Below are 18393 nucleotides of genomic sequence, written 5' to 3'. Positions count from 1 at the left end.
ATGGATTTACCAATACTATCCCGGCCTAGGCACGTAATCTACTAATTCATCTCGTTACTTTTGCAAATTGTGAAACTTTCCCTTTTATTACCTTGAATTTCCTCTTTTTTGGTGCAAATGTATAATATTATCTGTGATGTTATCAAATAAATTTACTATATTTAACAAACATAAAATTAGGTATTTAAATAATATCAAAGATACAACTTTCTTCCTCATTGTAATATCTGAATAAATGAAAAGATACCGATTGTATAATCAATTTTGGAACATCAAGTGAAAGTTGATTATAAATAGATAAATCGTTAAAATTTTTTATACTAATAATAACAAAATTGGCAAAAACAAAATAAATAAATCACTATTAAAACTGATCATCGATTCGATTACTATTGGCACAACAATTCACGTTATTCTAAAGTTGATATATTTTATATTTTTTGTATGCTTAGAAACATATGTGATTTGTACAATATATCGGATTTAAAGCTAAAGAGTGTAAACATTGCTAAAGGCTAAAGTTTCTAATACTTTTTATTTTCTTAGTAATGTTGTAGACTAATAAATGTAATCTACGCTTAATAAACTTGAGTCTGATATAAAAATACTTGTAAAGCTTGCATTCCTTTATGATGATGTAAAACTTTATTTTAATTACTAATACTAGTTATTCTTAATTTTGTTGTACTTACTTTCCTGTAGTTGTATTTTTGCGTTCTTCAGTGCGCGAATAATATTACAATAAAAAAAGTAAACGAATGAGAACTGTCTGATGGACTTAGTATAACAGAAGGGATAATAAAAAATGATATTAATCTATATCGAGTTTCTTGAAGCTGCCTTCGATACCAAAGAGGTCTGACGCTGATTTGGCTTTACCAGGGCGTAGCGTTTCGTTGACACGCATAGTAGCCTCTTCTTCGAGATAGAAGTCGCGATTTGCTTCCACGTTTTTCAGCACCTTATCATAAATATCCATCATTGGTCCAGCTTTTCCGCCAGCTTCGTTTGGAAGAATCTCCAGTGGTATGTGTTTTTCCAGACTTTTCAACGTGTTATGCAGAAATAGCTGTTGATCACAAAGTGCAATCAATCGTTCATTCGTGCTTTCAAGCAACAACTAATACGTAATTATTGATCGCTCGCTCTGAATCTACATCTTCTTTTTACGTAGACAGTGCATTTTATAACTGCGGACTGAAGGTATGTAGCTACTCATTACTGTTTTTTCGCAAACGTACGCGAAATATCAGAATTAAATAAGAAGCGAGAGAAATTGAAAAGTACGAAAACAAATTGTTGAACTTAATTATATTCGTCAATGAGAAATAAAAAAATTGATCGACTGGAAATAAACGTGGTAATTGTGCCAACATATCAACATACGAGGTATGTGCCAAAATATATCAATATTTTCCACTGATTCGTGAAAAAATTTTGAAAAACAATACATCACTAACCGAATCCATAAGCTCCTTCTTCATGAAAGGTTTCATGAGGCCAAGGATGAAATCCATAACCGAGGTGGTATTCATAAAGTGCAGGGCTTTGAGCCTGATAGGCACGGCCTCCTGAAGGTAGTAGAGATACTTCTTCACGCCAATAGGACTGATCCGAAGAGCGTGGACCATCTGCACTCCGACAATGTCGCAAATGAGCACGTGGCCTTTCATCGTGCCATTCTGCAGGGCCCATAAGTCGGCGATCATGTTGAAGAGGCGCATGCCGTCGTTGTAGACGAAGCGCTCCGGCTCATAGTTGATCAGCCGCGAATATATGACTCCGTAGCCCTCCGGTGTCTTTTGCTCCAGTGGCACCACCAACCTGCAATACTCAATCGCGCAATTCTTCGATGTCCGTCTACATCATCGTGCTATTCAAAAGCCTTACAGGGTACCCATGATCAATCGGAGTTCTTTCGAACCCAGAGGATCCCTGTTGGCGAAGAACTCTGGTACGTGGGTCCTGCAGGTCAAGAAATTTTCAATCGTCGTTTTCGTCGGCTCCAGTCGATAGTAGTTACTATGCAGGAAAACGACCAAGTCCAGCTTGCTAACGTTTTGCGGAAAATGCGGCTGCTTCGAATACCAGTCCATCAGATTATCCAAATCTTCCTGCTTCAGCTCGGGATTCTTTTTGAATTCCTCCTCGAGAGACACTCTCTTTAACGTATTCATTCTTCCTGTTGTCGGTAATCCCTATGATTGTAGATAAATGATTCGTTTATATGCTTCAAGTTGATTTAAAGTCAATAGATAATCAATTCAAAGTCAAGTGGAATGTATTAGCTGTCATTATTACTGGCATTATTTTATTTTCAAAAATAACTTACCGAAAAAGAAACACAAGAGACGAGCTTGATGCTGCAAGAGTTAAATAAATACTACTGTGCGAGGCGCTGCTCATTTCGAATAAAAGCCATTGGGAAAAATGCAACCATCACGCACTCGCGGATGTTCGTGGAAAAATATAGACAAGCGACATCAGCAAAGCGCGCAAGGTATAAATTATCCGTGATCACGATATTCCACCAAAAAACTTGCTTGCCACGGCTGTCTACTGAATTCAACTTTCACGTGGCTTCTCTGAGTTATCAATCAGAACATCAAATCTTTTTTACTGAAAGCTATAGACTTTTTTATTCGAGTTTTTATATCGGTTTTCGTCGAAACGCCAGAGGTGCGTCCAATCATTTCGATAGTCTTATTTTAATAATTATATTAGAAATAATCGACTAAGCAAAACTTATAGCAAGTAATTTTCAATGAATTTTTGGCATAACATTGCAACCTACTTGGCATTTCAAAGGCGACTGAATGATTTGTACGTTCATCCGCAATTAACGAACATTACCAAGCGTAAAAGTATCCCAGCTAAAAACGTACAAAGATTTGTCCAATTTTGACCTTGTACATCTTGAAAATTACGTATTTTGCTGAGCTAAATCACACAAAAACTGAGTGACGTGGTAACAATTAATCATACCTACAATCGAGAGGAACATACGCGTACTTATTTTGATATATGTGAATTCCAAATAAATCGCGGAAATGACAGGGCACATTTTTGTGCATTTAAAATAAATATAATCTTAATAAAAGCATGCTCATTTTCAATAAAACTTTTATAAGTAGTGGAATTTACTTGAACATTGAAATATTTTATTAATCATCTGATGTAAAATTCCAACAGCTCTGCAACATTATAATTAGTAGTGATCTTTGTCATCATTTTCATTTGAAAATCTTTTTTTCAACAAAGGAGCTTAGTAAATGAAAATACAGCTTTCTAAATTTATCCAAAAAATTTGCAGATTAAAATAATTCATAGTATATTAATTTAATTTTTAAAACTTTTATTGTCTAGTAACATTTTAATGATATAATATGATAATAAAAATAGTTATATATACTAGTTATATAACAGTGATACAAATAATAAAAACTACAAACTCAATTGCAATAAATCTTATACAAATTTACTTTATCAATAATGAAAAATCTAATTTACATAATTAGACGTTTCCCGGTTGTACAATCAGTGTTTAACTATATACCGCGCTCTATTCGGAAAAAAAAATCGGTGTGGCGAATTTAATTAGTAGAAATAATAGATCATTAAAAAACTTAGTTTTCCCTAATTATTACAACAATCTTGGAACTTTGCAAAATTGTCTAATACTAGTATAGATTCAATCACTTACAATGTATATATTACAGTGGTGATTGAATCATTTTACATTTTAGTAAATGCAACTTGAACGATTCCTACTCATTGATTTAACAGCTACTATTAAACAACACGTGAAACATAAAAGAATTGAAAATCTACATTTTCACTGCCGAATCCAGGTGTATATCCTAAATTTTGAAAATCAAAGTTTATATCGTTTTATATTGCATTAATTATAATATATAATTAATAAATTATAAAACATATATTTTGTGACTATATTATATCATTTCAAAATAGTATTATTTTGATCTATTAGAACTTTTTAACGTTACAGTATTTTTCCCTTTCTACATAATGCATCAACCATGATAATTATTTCAAGCTGACTCTGGCATGGTTTTAGTTAACACTGAAATTGGTTGAATTAGTTCATTTTCGTGTTACCATCTGTAAACACGAAAATGCAACATTTTATTTAGTTAATTGTTCACGCAATAGCTTTCGCTTCGGGCAAGAAGCTCTCCCAATGCTTAATGAGCTGATTTTGATGCTGCAGCATCAATTCAAGGTATTGAGTTAACTGTTTTTTAAAGTCCTGTATTCTTATTATCTCACAACGCTCTACCTCTTTTCTTATCATTTGAGATATGTTATCGAACTCTTCCTGTCCACGCTCGACCTTAGCTTCCCACTCGATCACTTCCGTAGCTGCTTGACTTGTCTTATCTGTACGACCAGCTTGCTCAAGACGAGCCTTTTGCTCGCGTTTTTTGTTCAATATCATTTGTGCATGTTGCCAATTTTGAAAGACCTTAACTCGTTCGTGAAAAACATCCTACAAAATATAAATATTTGTTTGCTTCTTTTCCATTGAGTAGCAATCAATCGATGTATTAAAACAAACTCACCTTAATAGCCCCAATAAGTGCAACATAATCCCGTAGCATTTCTCCAAACTGGTACAAATCACAATTGGCTTGAGCTTTTCTCACTGATTCAACTTTCTCTAACGTTTCAGCTAATTGAGCCAAAGCTCTACCAAGTGATGCACTAGGCTCACCGTGTCCCAAAACAGCAATAGATCGCGCAGTAGCATCCGTACAATGGGCCAATTCTTTTCTTTGACTTGTTAAAACATCTACCGCAGCATGTAAGCTACGAAGTTGTGAATCAAGTGAATCGATGTGAGTCACCATTTCTTCAAACCACTAAGTAAAGATAAACTTTGATTAGTTTTGTACAAGAAAATCAATGGTTCATAACGCGTCACATATCAATGTGAAGCGTTTTTTTACCGTATCATTTTCATCCATTTTATACGTTATTTTATTAACTGTTTCTCCGACTTTATTGAATAACCGCATAACTCCAGCCCCACTCAAAGCAGAAGTATTTGTAGCTTTCGGTAATTCCATGTCTAAAACATGTTCAAATGACCATACATAATTTTGTCATTAAATAAAAAACACTTACAAATTAAAAAAAACGTTACCTGCTTCTAAAAACTCTCGAAAATCTGGATCTATACAGAAAATAGGATGTGCTGCTACTCTATTCAAAAATCGCTCTAAAGCGGCTCTACGTCTTTCGATAAATTCGGATGAAAGAGAGTTCTGTTCTTGAGTTTTTTCTCCCGACATTTTTACTTTAGTCGTGCCTACAACAATAATTAATAGTACAATTGAATGCCATTGTGAAAAAATACATTAAACTAAAAAACATAATATTATCAAACATACCAATGACATTTTTTTCAGGAGCTGGAGGTATAATTCTTCCACTACGTAAGTATTTATCTGTGAGTTTATCGTGCAAGCCAAGAAAATCACTAAAACGTCTAATTACACTAAAACTTCTTTTTTTATACATCTGAATATTAGTTTTAGTTTCAACTTTGTATGCTACATATGAGCCCATACCATCACCCATTTTTTGTGGAGAAGTGATTGTGATTTCCATAAACATGTCAGATGGTTCTGTTGGTACCTGTTTAGAAGAAAAAAAACCTTAGAAAAAATTTAAATCAATTACTTAAAATAAGATATAATATAATATATATTTACTTCTTCCATTGATTGAGATTTAATTATGTTACTTGGAGGCTCTCCTTCATCATTAATTGGAACATCATGTAGATCTCCAATATCACTACCCGTTGGATCCAAAGGAGGACTAAGTGGACCTGATGGAGCAGCTGGGCTTGACAATGTAGACAATGAATTATCTTGTGTGGCATCTTTCAACGATAACTTTGGCAGATTTGTCTGAATATTGGATTCACCATTAAATGGTGAAATATTTTCATGCGTATTTTGTTCCTATTATAAATATGTAATATAAATTTTTACTTTACTTATATATTGTTATACCATAAAGGTTGAATAAACATAGAATTTTTTAATTACTGCTAATAATAAAATTGATAATATTATTAAAACCTCACAATCACATAATGAAAATTATTAATTGTATCATATTAAAATTATTGTAACTATTTATTTCAGAATGCTTCTCTGTTTATCTAAATAATGATCTGGGGAATCAATAATAAAAAGGGGCGGATACATGACCTAAATTGGAGCAAATTAAATTCTCAGAAAGTGAAGATTTTGAAAAATAAATATATAGTAAATCTATGTATTAATGTAATTTCTAACATATGATCTCTGGGATTTTTAAAATAAAATAAAAGGAAATTAATATACAAAACTGACATTTTTTGAACCTAGACTGCTATAAGTTGAACAATAATATTAAAAAAAGTAAAGTAGAAAAATTGAAACAATGTAGTATACTTTATATTACCTGTATTGCAGAGGTAAAAATATCACTATCATCGTCGTCAAGATCAATTTCATGTTTAGGTTCATCGTTGTCGAAGAGTGGTACAAAGTCTTTATTGTCAGCCATCTTTGCCAATCTGTCAACCTCTATTTTCTACAGTCTGTCGCTATTCGTTATTCGGATGTGCTGACAAAGTATAATATATGTTATGCGGCACACTGTGAAAAATATATATGCATCAACAATTAGTACATTAATATTTATCACGAAAAAAAACTTTCAAATATTTATATTTATGTAACTTGAATGCATTTGCAATTGATTAAAAAATTTAATTTGTAGATTAAAATGGAATAGTAAATTATACCAAACATGAAAAATAATATTTATTTCTTACATTTAGAAACAAAAGATTATATTTAGTTTGAAAGAAAAATTCAATGGTAAAAGATACATTTAACTAAGTGTCTTCGATATTGCTAAGATATGACATTCTCGTTCTAAATGTCTATATAAAAGTCCGAAGATATGTTATTTCGTGTACCTTACTATGTATTACAATTCCTTATTCCACTGTAACTATGAATTTAATTGTGGCTAGAGAAACAGAAGAAGCCATACCCATCTGTTGATACCACAAAAACTAAAAGTTCAACTTACAATGCTGTTATCGATGATTAACATAAGGGAGTGTTCACAACAACGCCACAGAAAATCATCAAAATATTTCTTTTCACTGCATTTACGTCATCACGTGGCGTTGACATTTTGTAGGATCAGATAAAGAAAGTAAAAATAAATAAGAACTATAGTATCTTTCAACTTAAAAAAGTTGTACTAAATTTATTAACAACTGTATCACCTATCTAGCCTACTTCGACAACGTAGTTGCAGTTCACTCGATATACGTCGATACAAGTGACATAATACAAAATACGACGACCAAGCTCAATTCCAGTTTAATAGACAAAATTTTTTTTTTTAGAATTTCTTCACTAAAAGTTTTTGGAAGGTCATCAACATGACTGATGAATCAAATGGCGAATCGGGATTTGAATTTGTAGAAAAAAAATCAGAAGAGATTCTAAGCATTGCTATGACGGAAATATCTAAATCGGGTTAGCAAACTGATAATACCAAATTAGTCGTTCAAATTAGTGGGACATCAATGTTTATTTAATTGATCAAATCCATTAGCTACATACAAATTTTACATGTCTTTATCATTAGGAAAAATATTTTGCTTTTATCAATCATGTTGCTTTTGTTGTTGGGATAATAGGAACAGCTGTCACATCACATGCAACTGGAGGTTTAGTAAATATAGCACCACCAAGTGCACTACCAAGTTTTGTTACCAGCTCAGTGGCTACTACTAACTCTCTAATAAATCAATCACAAGAATTGTTAAAAAATGAAAGTATTAAATCTCCTTTGCAACTATCGGAAGGTATTACAACTACACAACCAACTGCATCTACTTTTACAGATAATATATCACAAGGTCCACAAGTATTAATTGCACCAGATAGTCCTACAATGGATACTGGGGCTTTTGCAGGAAGTTTATTCACATGGGTTAAAGACACAGTTGCAAATAGTAATGTTTTGAGTAAAGTTGCAGAAAAAGCTAAAAGTAGTGTTAATTCCATGATAACAACGTTAGATCCTCAGATGCGAGAATTTATATGTAAGTAACTTATTAATATCTATAGTTCTTCAAAACAAATTTATTATTCTCTTTTCAATTCCAATAATATCTATTAATAACAAAAATATAATGAATTTTTTGTAATATATTTGAATGTAGCTATAATTTATAATAAAAAAGTTTAGTCTATTTAATTTCAACTTAAAAAATATTTTTTAATGTTAATACATGGCAAAAGGTTAATACATAACTGTGCCAAGAATTTAATTTTAGCTTTGTAAACTGACTCATATATGCTGTTCTATTTTTAAAATATGGCCATTATCCAGTTTTAAATCAAAGTTTGGCAATGCCCGAGTGTCAGTGTTAGAATTGTTGGTGTCAAAGGCAAAGAAGCTTAAGAAGTCTAAATACAATGTAAAATTTTTTTTTGATTTCTCAAAACCTGTAGAAAGGTGAAAAATAAATATCAAACATGAAAAGTAAAATTAATTCAAACATTAAACAACCATGTTGTTAAACTTAGTATAGATCATGGAAACATAAGATAACCAATGAAAACAATGTTAGTTAATGCTCAGACCTACATTCGTGCATTTTTAGAATTATATATTTCAGATTCTGGTGGTGATATTGAAATTATAATTGCTTCTGATAAGGATGCCAAGATTGCTCCTGTACGAGAAGCTTTTCAAAATATTTTTGGGAACGCAACAGTAAAGTGAGTATTTCTATTGAAAAATATTCATAAATAATTTATTTATAAATATTTACAAGTTTTAAAAATTAGGTTTCCTTTCTAAGGTGAATTTATTTATTATTGTAGAGTAATATATGTATATATAATTATTTACAGTGGTACAAAAGTTGAAACATCGAGTGAAGCAGCTCAACCTGTTGGTTTTGCTGCAGGAGTAAAAGCTGCACAAGAAAGAATAGCTGCTGTGCGAAAAATTCCTTCTATTCCAACTGACATTCCAATCATAGCAGTAGAAAATTTCTTGTTAGAAGTTGGTCAAGGCAAGTGGTATGATTTGGGAGTAATTATTTTGGAAGATATTAAACAAAACATCAATTTACAAACCTTCACTCAAATGACACCTGTCCCAAGCCAAATAGTTGAAATAGCACAGGAATCAACTCCAAAAAATTATTCCAAAGATGGACTTGCTGTTACTATTGGTAGTTTAATGGGTGCTAATTTACAGGTATCCTTAGAATTATTTATTTTCCCTGCTTTGCATTAGCTACATATAAACTAAAATAAAATTTGTATCCTCTGCTACCTAAAAATCTTTAAAACATTTATTTTCAGGTGCCTCGTACTGAATGGCACAGTGCCTTGACTGGAGTATCAAGAAAAGATATTATATTCTTAGCTGCTCAGTCTCTTGCAGGAATATACAAAAATACCATAAATCCAGTTTAGGAAAATCCTTATTTTTACACATATATAAGTTATACTTTTTTAAAAATATTTATACTTCTACTAAAAATTAACATTTTTATAAATATTCTAACCTAAAGATCTATTGTTATTTTAAAAGTAATTGGAAATATCATCACAATTTATATTTATGTTACGTAAACATTCAAAGTAGAATTTCCAATGAAATAAAAATATGGATAATATTAATGACTAATATGTAAATAAGATTTACGTACGTTAAAATGTAATAAATTAATAAGTTATATAAAAATTTTCATTTACTTATCTGCCTCGACTAACAGTGCAAATATGGTAAAACGAAAACTCTGTATTATGTATTCATTTTTAAAAATTTGTAGGATTTCAATTGTAAAAGTGTTTTATAAATTCAATTAGGACATGTAATTCAATCGTAAAATTGAATGTCAAATTGTAAAAAATAATAAATATGTTAATATATCACTGAAGCAAATTAATTTTCAAGTATTTGAGTAACTTAGCTAATTTTGTTCAATCAATAATATTTTCTTATTACAAATAATAGAATTGTTTATTTTATTCAGTCAAATGGGCGAGCTTAATGGGACAACTTAACAGGACAAACAGTAAAAAGTAAAAAGATAAAATTACAAAATGTTTTTAAGCACAACATATTGAACTTTTTTTCTAAAACAAAAGCCACTGGCAGCTTTTATTGCGATTCTTTTTAATTAAATAAATGTATAAAATAGTATTCCCCGTGCTAAAGTAAGAGTTTTTCCGTTTCTTCATTCCTGCTTTTTAATTACAATTTATAGTAGTTGTCCATATTTCTGTTTTGTATTTATAATTTTTATTTTCCACGATGTTGCGCGGAGGAACAAAGTTCATATAACGGCCGATGGAAGAGACGTATACTGCTCCAGCGATATTAATTGAATTACAATATTTAAATAATTATTTAAATATAATGTATCCATCCGTGAGGGTTACAGTTTGTCGAGGTATGAAGCCAAGTCTGGCAGACCTTCCTTCAGCCCCTTCCTCTTGCGCGTGTCCTGTAAAAAAATTTAAATTAATCAATGATGATAAATCAAAATAACCTACAAACTTAAACCACTTAGTGTATTTATTAAATTGAAAAGTATAATGTATGTTTCTTTATTCAGATAAACCAGAGTTGTCTGGAACACCAAAACTTCAAAAACAAATTTACTTTTCCACGAATTTAAAAACAACAAGGGTATAGCAATCCACAGTTATTAGTTATGATCGTGGAATGACATGAAAGCTTATAATCATCATTTAGTTGATTGATTTAATTACCTGTACAACTTGGTATGGTCGGGTGCCAGCATCCAGTGGGTCACCTGGTAAGATTTGCCAGTGATCGAAGACGCACTGTGGGAAAGCTTGTCCTCCAGTGTTAGAACGCAAATCAGCAGTGAATCCGAACGATTCGTTGACAGGAAGGTATGCCTTTACGACGAACATAGGTGTACCAGCCACTTGTTGTTCCTCAAATACGTGACCACGTCTACGATTGAGCACACCATAGATACCACCCACAGCGACTTCGGGACACTATATATAAAAATGATCGAGACTGATAGAAGCTGATTCTAAATTGAATTAGCATGTGAAAAATAAATTAAAAACAAATCCATCAGATTGTCAAAGATAATTACGGGAACTTGATGTGTATAAACCATTGTATTACGATGTTTAATAATATTTATAGAACAAACTAACATTAATGTCCTTGGAAACATTAGTGTACAAAGTATTTACTACTTACTTGAATTTCGCAGAGATATACAGGCTCCATAAGTCTTGGTGAGGCAGTGAGTAAGCAAGCATAAAGACAACGTCTCGTCGTGGGGATGATTTGTCCACCGCCTCTGTGAATAGCGTCAGCGTGTAACGTAACGTCGTAGATGTTGAAACGAACGCCTCGCAGATTCTCTTCAGAGAGAACACCCTCTTTTGAGGCCCACTGGAATCCGGCAACCACGGAATCCTTGATTTCATTGAGGTATTGAACTCCCTTTGTGCAGTCGACAAGGATGTTGGGTCCAGTTCCATCAGGACCGAAACACCAGATTTTCCTGGCCTCTGTGACATCGTAATCGTACTTCTCGCTCAAATAACGAGCACGCACCTTGAAGTCATCTCGTGGATTTACATCACCCTAAAATATACAAGTTCATTCGGTTAAGCTCATGAAATATAATTATATTTATCATAAACATTACTCTTTAGAAGTAATTATATCAGATTCTGTTCATAGCCTCTATCAAAGTTATTCAGAAGAGGTGTCAGAAATATTTTAGAACGTTCATCATAATGTAAGTTTATAATTTAGAAAATGTTTGAACCATCAACAGAATAGAAATGTATTTTTAGTTGAAAAATCTTTTAGAACAATCGTACACTGTCAATATCTTCAGCAAGACCGTCGGGCATAGGCTGGGCTTTCATGAACAGACGGTTGTGCTTGTTGGGTGACTTGGATAAGCACATCTGGTCAGACTCTTCTGAAACTGTTTCTCTGTACGATACAACTGGGTCCGACTTCTTAATAGGAATACAAGCGTGGTCTTCCTCGAGATCTTTCAAGCAAATCTCAAGATGTAACTCTCCAGCGCCAGCAATAATGTGTTCGCCAGATTCTTCAATGATACATTGAACCATAGGATCTGATTTAGCCAAACGTTTCAAACCTAAAAATTCAATTTGATTATTAATAACCTAGTTTGAAAATGGAATAATTGATTTCATTATTTAAATTATTCAGGTGTCAACGATAATCACGGTAGTTCATAACCCAGTGCTCAAAATGTTTTTCATCATAATAAAAAAAAAAAGAAAATGATTAACGTTATAGTTTTTAACTATACCTTCTACAAGCTTTGGCAGATCAGCTGGGTTCTTGGGCTCAACAGCGACACGTACGACAGGTGATACAGAAAATTTCATAACTTTCATGTTGTGAGCTTCCTTGTAAGTGGTGATTGTTCCAGTCTTGACCAAGAATTGATCGACACCGACAAGACCGCAAATATTGCCTGAAAAAAAAAAAAGATCAAATGTGTTCGTTTTCAAGGAATATTAAAAAAAAAAAGACATAATAAAATCAAATAATTATCGTAAATGTTAATGTCAAATTATTTTTTTCTCAAACAAGTATTTTCTGTACAGATCTATGAATTATCACCATGTAAAGTATAGAAAAAAGTTGCATTTGTAGTACCAAAAGTCGTATGTAACCAATCGAACTTACCAGATGGAACGTCTTCTATGGCTTCAACGTAACGACCCATCATGAGGATAGTACGTTGGATGGCTTTTTCATACAGATCTTCCTTCTTGCCTGGTTGGAAGTTGGGTCCCATGATACGAGCCTTCATACCAGTAGATACCTTTCCAGAGAAGACACGTCCAAAGGCATAGAAACGACCCTTATCAGATGTTGGTACCATTTTGGAAACGTACATCATAAGAGGACCATTGGGATCACAATTCTGAAATAACAAAAATGTTTCTTTAGAATTTGCAGCATAAATTGATTTTGAATTAAATATTTTTAAACTACTGAAAATCAGTTGGCCGTTCTTTATGTCTGTCAAATATTTTCAGAACAGGTCTGTGATAGAACAATCATCATACTTAAATAAATTATTTTAAATTATATTTTTTATAGTAGTAGATTGTAGGATTGTTATTACCTTAATTCCAACGGCAGCTTCGTCATCTTGAGGTCCTTCGTATAACATTTCCATTCTGTACTTCTGAGCTGTTACTGGAGATGGTAAGTGAATGGCAATCATCTGAAGTAAAGCTTCACCAGCTGGCAACCAAGTACGCATGACAACCTAAATAAAATATTAAAGTTAAAAATCCACAAGAACAAAACATTTTTTTAATAAACATGTAAGTTAAAAAAATTATCAAATTAAGTTCTTTATCTTTCTCATAATTGTTCAGAAGAGTTATAAAAACTATTACTTAGAATAAGTATTACATGAATAAAAGAATTTCACTAATAAACTAGAGGAAAAAATTAATTAGTGTTCATAATTACCTTAAGGAGTGCTTTTCCATCCTTATCTTTATCTTCAGGTTTGAGTACAATGCCTAATTTTTTAAGCAAACCTTCACATTCATCTTTCTTGTAGTTCATGATGCAGTCAAAGACCTAAATACGAAAAATTCACGTTTATTAAACTTTTAGTTTTGGAGACAATATTTATTTAATGTTATAAAGCTGTGGCGAAATGTCGTAGCATATCATTATCAAGCATAAGGATAGAGGCTCAATGATAGCGTTTAGACGTAATCACCGCTCACGTGACAGTTAAGTCTCGCAATATTTAATCTCCTTCTATGAGTGCACTGTCTGCACTGTCAAGGTACATGAATCAGTTGACTTCAAAAGAAGACAACGTTTTCTGTACTACAGAGAGACGCTTATGTGCTAGAAGGATTGTAAAAATATAAAAATATTTTTACCTTGTAGATAGGGTCCAAGACGTACATACAAAACGAACGCTTGTTGTCAACTTCCTTCTGCTTGCTCCATTTCTTAGTTTTGGGGTTGAAGAAAGATTCTCCCCAAAGTCTGTTCATCATCTTAACAGTGTCTACACCAAATTTCTCTGCATACATCTCAGAGAATTGTTTCAGGGTAAAAGCCCACCCATGAAGACCAGATCCAAAACCAACTGAACCTTTGCTTGGGTCAACCTGTAAATAAATAAATAGATAAATATTTTGATCTACTTTACTTGTGTAATAATGACTAAAATCAATACACTCAGTTGGCCGTTCTTTATGTCTGTCAAATATTTTCAGAACAGGTCTGTGATAGAACAATCATCATTTAAAAGAATGTATCTAAAGAAATGTTAGAAAATTAAGCTACTTACACGAACTTCACCCATAGGTCCATCATCATCAGAATATGTAGCAATGATAACGTTAACATTTTCAACAATACGCTGGAAAGTCTGATAAAGATCTTCACTGTCCAGTTGAAGTTCCAAAAGAGCACGGTCCATCTTGTTCATAAAAAGAACAGGCTTGATACGTTCAGCAATAGCTTGACGTAACACAGTTTCAGTTTGTACACACACACCTTGAGAAGAGAATATTTATAAAAATAGAGTAAAAATAATTAACAAACTTTAAAGAAAACATCTCACTAATATAGAAAGCCTTACTTACCAGAAACACAGTCAACAACAACAAGAGCTCCATCAGTAACACGGAGAGCAGCTGTGACTTCACTGGAGAAATCAACGTGCCCAGGTGAATCGATAAGATTTATCAAAAAACCTTTCTCCTCCTTATCACGTTGGTCAGGGTTGGTAATGAAAACTAAATCCTTGGGTTCAAGCTCAAAGAACATAGAGATGGCCCTATGAAACGATAATTATATCTGTTATGTATGTCACACTAAGCAACATAGATTAGGTGGACTAGCATTGAAGTAACATACGTGGATTTGATGGTGATACATCTCTCCTGTTCATCTTTGCGGGTGTCAGTGAAACGGGTTTCTCCTGCCTTAGCACCGGCAATAATACCAGCTTTGGACACAAGGGAGTCAGTCAATGTTGATTTTCCATGATCCACATGGGCAATGACGGACATGTTCCTGATGTTCTTCTTTTTGTCCATCATGCCACGAATCTCGTCTACCGTGAAGTTCACCTGAAATCAATGATGCCAAGAAAAAATTAGTAAAATGGGCCATTGAGAAAGGCAAGAATGATCAAGCCGTCAAGCCGTGACAACAAGAAGGAAAGTAGTAACTATAACGAAAGTACCTTCAGGTTGATTCATTTTTACCGGAATAATTGCACTTGACGCATTATTAAACAAACGACAGGACAACAGCTTTTAACCTCAACTGGTGCTGCGTCGCTTTGGCGAGCGTTGTCCACGTGGTTCGCGGGCAGACAAGTTGCTTGCAATTTTCATTTGACATTCTCAAGAGATGTGTGTTAACGCAAGCGATGCAAGATAATTGTGGATAACGGTTTTAACATGTGCACCTTCGATAGAGTATGCATAGGAAGTATTGTAGAATGGCTTAGCGAGATCGTCAGATAGTATCTCGGATTCAGTGAGAACGGTCGAGAAAATGGACGAAAATCGAAGGACAGAAGGTGCAAGAGCCATTGCTCTAGACGAAAAGACAGTCAAGCCGAAAACGAGGTGTGAGCACGGGGGCCACGAGAGATAGAGTTGCGCAATCTCAAGCAATCAGTTAGATTTTCCGAATTTCCAGCGGGTGCCAGAGCTTCGGTAGAGCAAATATTGCGCACTAGAGTAAAAGCAGAGCTCAAGGAAGCGTTGTTCGGAACTATTTGGGGGTGTAACTACGTACCATCTTGGATGTTGTTGGATTACGGCAGGTCTGCTTGAAAATATACGTGCGCCAACAATGGCGGACTCCCTGGGAAAGAACGATGTGAGTCCTGCGTACAGTTACGGGGACGGAGGGAGCTGCTGGTTACTGCTGCTGAACGTCACTCGTGGCGCGCGGAGCAACGAAAGACAGAGAAAAGCCAAGAGAGACGTTGACTCAGCCGATGCTAGCAGTGCGCGCGCATCACATCGCGGTGATCGCGTATAGAGTAGAAACTACTATTCTTAAATAATCTCCATAATACGCCGTACTCGATTGAGAAGGCTTACGAACTTGCGATTCCAAGACGACTGAGGGCGCCAGTCGACGATGTTTTACGTAAGACGTAGTGACACCTCTTGACCTCTCTGAGTTCTCTGACTTGAATTATTTTCAAACTTGCAACTTGCAACATTCAGTAACGTTTATGCTGTATGTAATCGCAAATTACTGAAAATTTTGTAATAACCACGAAATTCTTCGTGTGAAATCGATCTATTTACCTATAAAATAAGCTCGAATAACTATTTTTGTATTATATATTTCACGTTGAATAATGTTATATGCCATGACATGTTATTTGGAAGTTTTATAAAAAAAATTTTGAAAATAATAGCTCTAAGTATTTGGACACTTAATCATTAATTTTAACGAATTTTCGTCGTGTATTCCCACCCTCAAGAATACACAGCGATAAAATAAATTATTCAAGTCCCTTTTCAGAGTAGCGCTTTGACCCTCGCTACCGGTTGCATGTACGACAAAGATCTTTTTCAAAAGAACGTATTCTTAAGATCTTCATCTTTTATACATCGACAATTACTTTTGGAGCAATATTTATAGTTTTGACCGCTATACTTTCTTATTTTTTACTGTAAATTAGTGCTCAAAATAATCACGTCTAAAACAGTGACATCGGATCATTTATAATTCTATAATCAATACTACGACATTATCATTACAACAAGGAAAGTCAATATGTCACTACCAACATAGTAAATATTTGTTTTTTTTTTTCTTTCAAATTTATACGTTGGCAAAAGTCTCAGGATTTTAATTATGGAGAAATTGAAAGAAAACACAGATTATCAAAAGCCAAGCTGTTTGCGTGCAAGCTTACTTTTTTCTGTCGCTCGTTCAAATGCTGTGCCTGCCATTCTCATCACCTGACTCATAAATTCAACCCCATAAAAAGATTCGCACACTTCGGAGTCTCGTGGCACGAAAGCTCACGAGCTTCGCATTCCAGCTAAGCGTCGACATGTACGAATTTGAATAGATAGCGATTTTAGATGAAAAACAGGTTCGGTTTGTTCGTACTATACCAAATATAGCGTGAGCAGTTGACGAAATACCAATTTTATTATGATTATTTGTAGTTTGCGTTGATCCAAGTAAATGGAATAGTGCACCTTCTTCACCCTAGCATGTATTTTAATTACAATTATTACCAAAATGGTCGATGTAGATTGAAGTAAAACTGAGATGTAAGAAGATGGAGACATACACAATAACTCGATTAATGATCCATACTAATGAGTGTGATACAAACAATCCATCAAATTCGTCAATGCACTGTTACAATATATGTACTAGTGTTAATGCCTCGTCAATCGTTTTATAATAAAGTAGGAAAGGTTTTTGATCAGTATTGCATCTTTTCCAAACAGTTTAGTACTACAAGTTTGATCAACACATTCATGGATGAGAACTTTGTTTAAAATGTAGATGCGACGAGCTGCAGCGTTGATAAATGAAAATATTGTATAGGAAACGCTGAGTGTTGCATTCTTCCGAATTGGGTGCATATACAAATAGACGATTGGTAAAGTTCAGCGTGTTTGCGATTAAAGCTTTGGAGTCTAGGCGTGCAATTCGCAGAAAGAATCAATGAGGCGGTATAACGCCCGGCCGAGTTAGCGCGCAAGCGTGTGATCGGAATGATTCTGTGAGCGGCTAATCCAGGTCTGCGGACCTTATATATATATCTCTCCTTGCGCCTGCATGTCAATTGCTCACCTCGACGCGCGCAGTCTGCATGCGACCGCGCGTACGTAAATAATTAAGGTGTTGCCTTGGCTGGCGCGCGGCGTCGACGCGGGTCGACGACCCTCTTTACACTTGCTTTCTCTTTCGAAGCGACTGAACTTTGATTATCGCGCTCGCCTGGAATAAAAATCAAGGGGTGCGCCGCTGTTGCTCACCTCGACATTGATTTATTTTTCTTCCTTGCTCCTCGTCTCAGCTTTTCCGAAGCGCGCTCGAGCTTTATATTTTTCACGCGCGTGATCGCAAAGATTCCATTTCCGCGCGCATTTCCTAAACTGCAGATTAAAAAATAGGCGGATTATTTTACTGTTGTTGGCGATAGAAATTCATAATTTTATCGGCAAATATTACAATGGTACTGCGATCAGGGAGAAAAATGTTTTGTAAATATAAATCCTAATCTGTAATTAT

General features: G+C 34.0%; 4 protein-coding genes across 8 annotated transcripts; 1 reads left to right on the top strand and 3 right to left on the bottom strand.

Annotated features, from left to right (window-relative positions):
* Positions 1-811: 811 nt before the first annotated feature.
* Positions 812-2483, bottom strand: LOC131664134 (alpha-tocopherol transfer protein-like). The gene is made up of 4 exons (XM_058935018.1): positions 2333-2483; positions 1891-2198; positions 1461-1824; positions 812-1069 (listed from the first exon to the last, which is right to left on the bottom strand). The coding sequence occupies exons 2-4, from the start codon at positions 2175-2177 to the stop codon at positions 812-814; spliced, it is 909 nt and encodes a 302-aa protein (XP_058791001.1). The 5' UTR covers positions 2178-2198; positions 2333-2483.
* Positions 2484-3364: 881 nt separating this feature from the next.
* Positions 3365-7224, bottom strand: LOC131664131 (sorting nexin-2-like). Of its 3 annotated transcripts, none has more exons than XM_058935012.1 (8): positions 7120-7224; positions 6481-6677; positions 5739-5993; positions 5415-5661; positions 5168-5332; positions 4971-5092; positions 4584-4883; positions 3365-4510 (listed from the first exon to the last, which is right to left on the bottom strand). In XM_058935012.1, exons 2-8 carry the CDS (start codon positions 6583-6585, stop codon positions 4163-4165), a joined length of 1542 nt encoding a protein of 513 aa, XP_058790995.1. In that variant the 5' UTR covers positions 6586-6677; positions 7120-7224; the 3' UTR covers positions 3365-4162. The 3 variants fall into 3 exon arrangements, with proteins under 3 accessions (XP_058790995.1, XP_058790993.1, XP_058790994.1); XM_058935010.1 differs by having other exon boundaries at positions 7004-7139; XM_058935011.1 differs by lacking the exon at positions 7120-7224 and adding an exon at positions 6857-6964.
* Positions 7225-7232: 8 nt separating this feature from the next.
* Positions 7233-10209, top strand: LOC131664132 (protein PRRC1-like). 3 transcript variants are annotated; one of them, XM_058935014.1, is made up of 6 exons: positions 7233-7377; positions 7445-7577; positions 7742-8149; positions 8729-8831; positions 8967-9318; positions 9426-10209. In XM_058935014.1, the coding sequence occupies exons 2-6, from the start codon at positions 7481-7483 to the stop codon at positions 9537-9539; spliced, it is 1074 nt and encodes a 357-aa protein (XP_058790997.1). In that variant the 5' UTR covers positions 7233-7377; positions 7445-7480; the 3' UTR covers positions 9540-10209. The 3 variants fall into 3 exon arrangements, with proteins under 3 accessions (XP_058790997.1, XP_058790998.1, XP_058790999.1); XM_058935016.1 differs by having other exon boundaries at positions 7242-7343; XM_058935015.1 differs by having other exon boundaries at positions 7234-7577.
* A 139-nt stretch (positions 10210-10348) lies between these two features.
* LOC131664130 (translation elongation factor 2) lies at positions 10349-16071 on the bottom strand. The gene is made up of 13 exons (XM_058935009.1): positions 15913-16071; positions 15019-15233; positions 14745-14938; positions 14447-14655; positions 14031-14264; positions 13603-13716; positions 13247-13393; positions 12802-13042; positions 12419-12586; positions 11952-12241; positions 11317-11709; positions 10845-11102; positions 10349-10576 (listed from the first exon to the last, which is right to left on the bottom strand). Exons 1-13 carry the CDS (start codon positions 15913-15915, stop codon positions 10508-10510), a joined length of 2535 nt encoding a protein of 844 aa, XP_058790992.1. The 5' UTR covers positions 15916-16071; the 3' UTR covers positions 10349-10507.
* Between the last annotated feature and the right edge of the window lie 2322 nt (positions 16072-18393).

The sequence above is a fragment of the Phymastichus coffea genome, unplaced genomic scaffold (genome assembly GCF_024137745.1).
Source record: "Phymastichus coffea isolate CEN01 unplaced genomic scaffold, Cenicafe_Pcof_1.1 PCOF00040, whole genome shotgun sequence".
Taxonomy (NCBI): domain Eukaryota; kingdom Metazoa; phylum Arthropoda; class Insecta; order Hymenoptera; family Eulophidae; genus Phymastichus; species Phymastichus coffea.
Note: the sequence above shows the minus strand (reverse complement) of the source record. Positions and strands in the feature narration are given on the sequence as shown.